Source organism: Eublepharis macularius, chromosome 6, assembly GCF_028583425.1.
Source record: "Eublepharis macularius isolate TG4126 chromosome 6, MPM_Emac_v1.0, whole genome shotgun sequence".
Taxonomy (NCBI): domain Eukaryota; kingdom Metazoa; phylum Chordata; class Lepidosauria; order Squamata; family Eublepharidae; genus Eublepharis; species Eublepharis macularius.
The window spans coordinates 29,297,522-29,304,918 of NC_072795.1; the positions used below are offsets into that span (position 1 = coordinate 29,297,522).

At 43.3% G+C, this 7,397-nt stretch overlaps 1 protein-coding gene across 1 annotated transcript; it reads left to right on the top strand.

Annotated features, from left to right (window-relative positions):
• Positions 1–403: 403 nt before the first annotated feature.
• ARL14 (ADP ribosylation factor like GTPase 14) lies at positions 404–6,700 on the top strand. Its single transcript, XM_054984044.1, has 2 exons — positions 404–1,144; positions 1,390–6,700. The coding sequence occupies exon 1, from the start codon at positions 537–539 to the stop codon at positions 1,122–1,124; it is 588 nt and encodes a 195-aa protein (XP_054840019.1). The 5' UTR covers positions 404–536; the 3' UTR covers positions 1,125–1,144; positions 1,390–6,700.
• The last annotated feature ends 697 nt before the right edge of the window (positions 6,701–7,397 follow it).

A 7,397-nucleotide genomic window follows, 5' to 3' on the forward strand; every position in this document is an offset into this window, starting at 1 on the left:
TGAATATAGTCGCCCCACAGCCAATAGACATGATTGTTGAAAGCATGTCCAAAGCAACAGAAACACACGATGAATATATATTGACATCAATGACTTTAGGAATGCTTGAGCAGTACAGTCTGACCCTAGGAATGTCACATCGTTAATGGCATTATAAAATCTTTGCATTGCAAAAACAACCCACCTACATCTCCTGAATTAAGAAAGACAAGGAGCTTCTAGAGTACAAGAATGAGATATATGTGTAAGCCAGCATTGGTACTGATCAACATAATAAAGCAACCTTTGGCTGCTGTGACTAAACATTATTCAAGTCAGCTCCACCCTGCAGGTAGGCAGTGAAGGTTATATTTTAATAACACTCTGTTTGCATACTGCCACCCTGATAAGGTCACAGAACAAACATATACATGCTCTTATTCCTGCTGCATTGCACAAAACCTGATCTTCCATTTACCATTTTTCATCTGAAAGATCAAGAAAACAAAATCTGTCTAATAATACATTTTTAAAAAAAGAAGACATTACCACATTTTATGGTAAGAATGGGGCTTGCAAGGTCTAAACCTTTCAAAGTCAAACAAGCCCAGATCCTAATGCTTGGGCTTGATTCAGCAGGGAAATCTACGCTTTTGTACAAGATGAAGTTCAACGACGTCTTCCTAACATTGCCAACAGTAGGTTTCAATGTAGAAATGATTGAAACTGGAGAAAACGTGTCCTTAACCGTTTGGGATGTTGGAGGACAGCACAAAATGAGGACTGTTTGGGGCAACTACTTGGAAAACGTCGATGGCCTGGTCTACGTTGTGGACAGCTCTGATAGGCAACGCTTGGACGAGTCGAAGAAAGAGTTGGAGCTTATCTTGAAGAGTGACAGGATAAAGAATGTGCCTGTGATTGTCCTAGCAAACAAACAGGATCTCCCGGGAGCTTCGGACGCTGAGGAAATCACCAGGAAATTCAACATGAAGAAACACTGTCATGACCGAAACTGGTACGTACAGCCCTGCTGTGCCCTTACAGGGGAAGGCCTGCCTGAAGCTCTCCGGAAACTAACATCATTTGCAAAATCATGTGTGAAATCTAAACAAGAAGCTTTTACGATTTTCAAGCAAGATTAACTTATTTCTATCTAACCAAGGTATATTGGGTTGGGATACATCTGAATTCTCACAATTTTTATAAAATAGAATGTATTTATAGCAGGCCAGATACATTTTGGCTACTTTGTATTGCTCTTCAGAAATATTATTTTGATGCATTTGAATAATATAATTGAACTGTGTTTTGAATTTTTAACTTTCATACCTATGAAGCTGCATAAAGTACTGATTCGCTTGTGTTCTTAAATTATTAATCATGTGGTATCCATTTTATATCCAACAGTGGAACTGAAGCATCCAAAGAAAACTTTACAACATAATTCATGAGCAAGTGACTGTACATAGTTTGAGTGCGGTTCTGTTTACTGTAAATATATGCATAAATCCATGGAAATTAATTTGCCTTACATTCCAGCTGTAAAATTTATACAAACAGATCTGCCTACAAGAGCAGCATAATGCCAAAATGTGAAACATTAGTATGTCTGCACATAATCACAAAACTTATATAACATTTGTTAAAAAATCATTTTTGTTTAGATTCCCCCCCCATTAAATTAGAAAGCGCTTTATGTAAAACACAAAATGGTAATTTTTATTATATTTTATCCTGTTTTTCATCTAAAATTTGGTTCCTAGATCAAGTTACATGGCTTGAACAATACAAAATCCTACTTGTTGTGGAGAGGGTTCAACATCAGTGTAGTATACACTGAAAAACAGTGTCGTATAGTGGTTAGATTTTTCAGAGCAGAATCTGGGATCCCCACTCTGTCATGGGAGCTCACATTTTCACCCTAACTCATCTCACAAGCTTGTTGTAAAGATAAAAAGGAGGAGAGGAGAATGATGTAAGCTGCTTTGGGTCCTCGCTGTGGAGAAAGGTGTAGTATAAATGAAGTAAATAAATAATTAATAAAACTGGAGATGGGAGGCAGATAAAAGGTAGATTGGTGAGTGAAGTCATTCCTGGCATGTCAACGAAGGCTCTGGAGCGCGTGAGAATGCACTTCAGAGCTCCTGGGCCTTTCCCTGCACCTTCCACCTCTGCTGGCCAGGTATGAGGCAGCAGGGGGCACAGACTGGGAGCAGGGGATCTCCCGCTCCTACCAGGGGACCGGGAACCCTAGTGAGTGGGTGGAAAGGAGGGAAGGTAAGGATATGGAGGTTACCAGGAGGAGGGAAAGAGGATACAGGGGGAAATGCCATGCCCTCCACAAGTTTGTGCAGGTTCCCCACTGAGCAACTGGTTCCTCCACTTGGCCCAGCAACTAGTTTTCCTGGATAGAGGTTGCCCGGGGGAGGGAAGGAGGGAAAAGATGAAGACAGGGGAACATATAAAGGTAGGTTAACTAGTGGGTAGAAAGGAGAGACAGAAGCAGGAAAAGGGGAGAGGCTATGGGGGCTTTCAGGGAAGGGAAAGAAGAAATGGGGGGGGTGAGATGCCCCCTGAAAATCCTTGTGGGTTCTCCACTAGTACAGTCACATTGATCAAATCCTTAAAGAACTGGAATTGTTACCACTTGGTTCCTGAGCCCAATTTAATGTACCAACCCAATCATACACTGTGATGTTCCTCAAGTGTCCTGTTCTGCTTTTTTCTCATCAGAGGAGTAATGAATGGCTACACAAGACAGGGCATTCTTGGTGGCAACACCATGCCTGTCTTTATTTTCTCTTCTTCTGGGGTGTGAGGAAGAAAATTGGTTCAGCAGTGGAGTGCATAATTTTCAGTCCCTGGTATCTTCAGTGAAAAGACCACAGGTAGTAGTGTTGGGAAAGACCTCTCTCTACCTAGACCCTGGAGAGCCACTGCAGTGATGAGCTAGATAAGCTAGATGGACCCATGAGCTGGCTTGGTATAGGGTAGCTTCTTATGTTCATATTTGTAATACTGTTGATTTGTGTATTTTTATTGTTGCTATTTCATTTTACTGTTCTTACATTTTACTGTTGCCAGCTGCTAATAGACCAGGGCCGTCGTCATACGGGCTTTTATTTAGCGCTAAAATGGCGCTATTTCCTGGCAAACACCCACCTTATTCCAACACTGTAGCGATTTTCTCTCTTCTGCTTTGCGCTTGATAGTCGCGCTATTTTGTGCCTCAGTGTGAATGCCTCACATCGATGTATTTCGCCTCGCAACGTCCTATGCCCTCCCTTCAATCCCAGAATCCATTTCTTCCTGAGACTCCCCCTTTTTTATTTTATTAAGTCCTTATAACGCCATAACGACATAACACAATGCAAACTTTCTGCTGAAGTAAAAATGACTCAATCGCCATGGCACAGTCTTCAGCGATGGGGATCATGTCAGACAGGAAGTTTTCTGTGGGCAAAGGGCTACTTATATAATTTCAAAGTTGGAAAAACAAAAGGGTTGTAATGTTTTGCTCTAATGGAATGTTTATATGCTGTTATTCCGTTATAGCGGAATTAAACACCAGAATAATAAAAAGGGGGGGGGAGCTGCTTTTGCGCGGTTAGAGAGAACAGAACAGAGTGCTTCAGTGTGGACAGCTGGTGGCGCGAAGAGCCGTTAGGTGACCCAAAGAAACGTTACTGTGCCGATAACAGGTAGGACGCTATATGCTGTAAATTTAACGGAAGAGATGCCCGTGTGACGACGGCCCAGGAGGCCAAAAAAGAAAAAAAAGTATAAATTTAAAAAAATTTAAGACATTAAAATAATCATAGTCCATAATCTCTTCCATAAACTATTTGTCAGAGTCCTGGACTCCAGACATTTATTTAAAAGCCAGTATATTGCTGAAAATCTTGTCCAAACATACCAGTCTGATGGGATATCAAAAGGTTGCCACTTCAGTATTTCAACATGTTACACTGAGGCAGCAATTAGACTGCAGAAGCTGGGTCTACAAAAGACCTCTCCCCAAAGCCTCCTTGCTGCTTCCAGGAAGGAGAAGGACTTGAGAGGAAGTTCGAGCTGCTTGTCTTCCAATTGTCAACATCTACAAGGGAGTTGTTGTTGTTGTTGTTGTTGTTGTTGTTGTTATTATTAACTGTGCTTACATACTGCTCTTCTAGACAGATTAGTGCCTCACCCAGAGCAGTGAACAAGTTAGTATTATTATCCCCACAATACAGCTGGGGAGCTGGGGCTGAGAGGAGTAGCTTACCCAAGGCCTCCTACTGAGCTCATGGCAGTAGTGGGATTTGAACCAGAAGAGTGCTGATTCGCAGCCAAAACCTTAACCACTGTGCTACAGCAGAGTAGAAGAAATTGCTGCAATAGCTGGAGCAGCAGGAGGTTTGGGAGAGAACTAGAAATGAACCCACAAAGACAGCATCCTTTAATCATCTTTGCCAAGAATGCCGTATCTCCAGCATAGGCAAGAGTTATCCTTGACACCAAAAGCAAAACTCTGTCATTCCACCAACTGGAGAAGCTTGTCTGAAGGCACACGTTATCAGAGACCAACTTCCTCTCCCCACAGTCCTTTAAACTGTTAAAGGCATTCCTTCACAACGTAAAAGAGGCCAAGCTGGGCTTCGAGGAGGCACACCTGAGGGCAATGTTCTTGTAGGCCAACTGACTCTTCCTCTTCACTCTTTCCACTGAAGCAGCCCTCTTTGCTTTTTAAAGGATCTTTGGGGGGGGGTCACAGTGGGTTCAGAACTGGTATGCTGTCACTATTCCTCCCCTCACTAGGCCCCAGGCTTATGCAGTTCAAGCAACAGGCCCCTTTTTACCCTGATGGCCTAACTACTATTCTGAAATCTGCTCAAGTCCTGTCATGTAGACATGAGCTGAAAGCTCCCAGCTGACGTTTAGATTTTCAGGCATCTGGGGACTGACTGAAACTGAGAGAGGGCTTAATTCAACCCCTCCGCCTCAATGCCATTTTCCCAACATAAATGCCCCTAGGGAACCATTCGTTGTCCTTTAGTTTCCCCTATAGGGCAGACAACAGGTCCCCGCAACCATTTTCAGATCAGGAAAATGCCATGAAAGGAGGCTCAAGTTCCCTCTTCTTGCACACCATTGGTCCTTATCTGAATAAGCTCTACATAGCGGAGAATCCGAGTTTCAACTGAGAATGTTGAGTCAACATGCCAGATGGGTGGACCCATGAACACAATGTTGTGTCCTTAAGCCTAACTCCTCCTCCACCACCTTTTGCCCCCTGGCCCCACTCATCTGGCTGGCCATGAAGAAAGAAGTGGGGGAGGCAGGTTGGGAGCCACCAAAGCATTTAGCAAAATGGCACTCATGTGTGCTCTTGATGCTCTGAAAACCTAGTGAAAAACTGAAAGATACAGGGTCTCATTGGGGTCAAATCAGCCCCCAACTAAGGGAAATGCTATGTTTGGGGCCAGTTTTGGCCCTGCTGAGACCCCATAGCTTTTGGTTTCCAACCAGAAGTAATGTCATCGGGGCCTCTGGAGTATGCAAGTGCAAAGCACATGCACAAGGAGCCTGGATCGAGGCCCTGTGCCTGCCTTTCAACCCCATCCTCTGCTTCTGAGGTACAAGGGGTTGGTAACCCTAACTGAGCCTCATCAACCTCACAAGTAGGAGTGCTGGGCCAAGCCTGGCAACCAGCAGCAAGGTTGGGGATGGGGACATGGGGGGGGGGCATGTGACATTGGTGATATCAAGTTTACCACAGAATTTCCAGAATTCCTACAGCTACTGTTGTCACTTCTAGGTTGTGCCCAGAAATGATGTGCCATCTATTAGGCTTGAGACTTTCCACCCTTTATTTATCAGCAATGTTGGTTTTATCATAGAGTTTCTAGTGATTCCTAGAGCTACTATTGTAGGCAACTGGGCTGGAGCCTTTTTTTTCTTTATTTTTCTCCCACCGCCACTCAGAACAGTGGTGGGCAATGGAGGAGGAAATCCCCAAGAGTTTTCCCGACAGAAAGCCAGTTTGGTGTAGTGGTTAAGAGCATGGGACTCTAATTTGGAGAGCCGGGTTTGATTCTCCACTCCTCCACGAAGCCAGCTGGGTGACCTTGGGCAAGTCACAGTTCTCTGGAGCTCTCTCAGCCCCACCCACCTCACAGGGTGATTGTTGTGGGGTAATAATAACACTTTGTAAACCGCTCTGAGTGGGCATTAAGTTGTCCTGAAGGGCGGTATATAAATCGAATGTTGTTGTTGTTGTTGTTGTTGTTGTTGTTGTTATATGTTATCAAATGGTAAACCTATTGTGAAGATACAATGAAGGAAAGAAGAACAATACTTTTTGTCCTCACTGGGGTGTAAATGAAATGAATAAAATGGGGTGTAAATGAAATAAATAAATAAAATAAACTACAGCTTCTAGTGTGCTCATACTGCTTTGCTATCTGCTTCCAATCCAAGTAGGTTTGCCAGGCCCACTGGGTGTGAAACCAGGGATGGGCTGGTGGTATGTTAGGGCCAAATCCAGAGATTTACTTTGCACACATGCACTCTGAAGCTTTTCCGCAATGCACGGGGAATGATATAATTCCCAGTGCAATACAGAAATACTCCAGAGCACGTGGAAGCACACTGTGGGTTTCCCTGAGCCCGTTATTGTACCTCCCCCTCCCACGCCAACCATGTGAGAAATGGCAGGGGCCAGAAGCTGTGAATGGGGGATCCCCCTCCAGAGGGATGCGAATTCTAATTCCAAGGTAGCAAGAAAACAGCCCCTGTCCATTTTTAGGAATTTGAGGATATTTGGAGATCTTTTTTTAAAATAAAGATTAGGCTCCACTTTTGCCCTCTTTCTAGGCACAAAGTGCATTCACAGAGAAGAAATATTTTTGCAAACATGGGGAAAGATACTATTAAACACTTTAGTTTTTAAAGGAAGGAAGGTGCATATGCAAGCACCAAGATCCCATGTGAATTGTTTCAGCGCCAACACAAAATTGTATTCTGCTTCAGTGGTGCAGAAGAATGAATATCTCTATATGCAAAGGAAGCAGCAAAACATTTTCATTATTTGTGAATTCCTTAGCAGTGGCAATAGAGATCAAATCAGACTCTTTAAGTAACTGGAGTGTAATTTCAACATGTATTATTTTAATCAGCATGAAAGATAGTGGAGTTTACCCAAAACTATTCATGCACAAGGCTTACAGCTTGCCTTGCCTATGAAGGTCTGGTGGTGGTCTTTTTTTATTATTTAGGTTAATTATAAGCAGGGTTTAATATTGATTAGGGCTTGCAACTATGGCTCAAGGGGCAGTGTGGTGCAGTGATTAGAATATTTGTCCATTCAGCCACAAAGCTCATTTGAAGTCCTTGGGCTGGTCACTCTCTCAACCTAGCCTACCTGAAAGGGTTTT

Excerpts from the sequence above, each read along its gene's own strand:
- ARL14 (XM_054984044.1), top strand. The coding sequence starts at position 537 with ATGGTAAGAATGGGGCTTGCAAGGTCTAAACCTTTCAAAGTCAAACAA.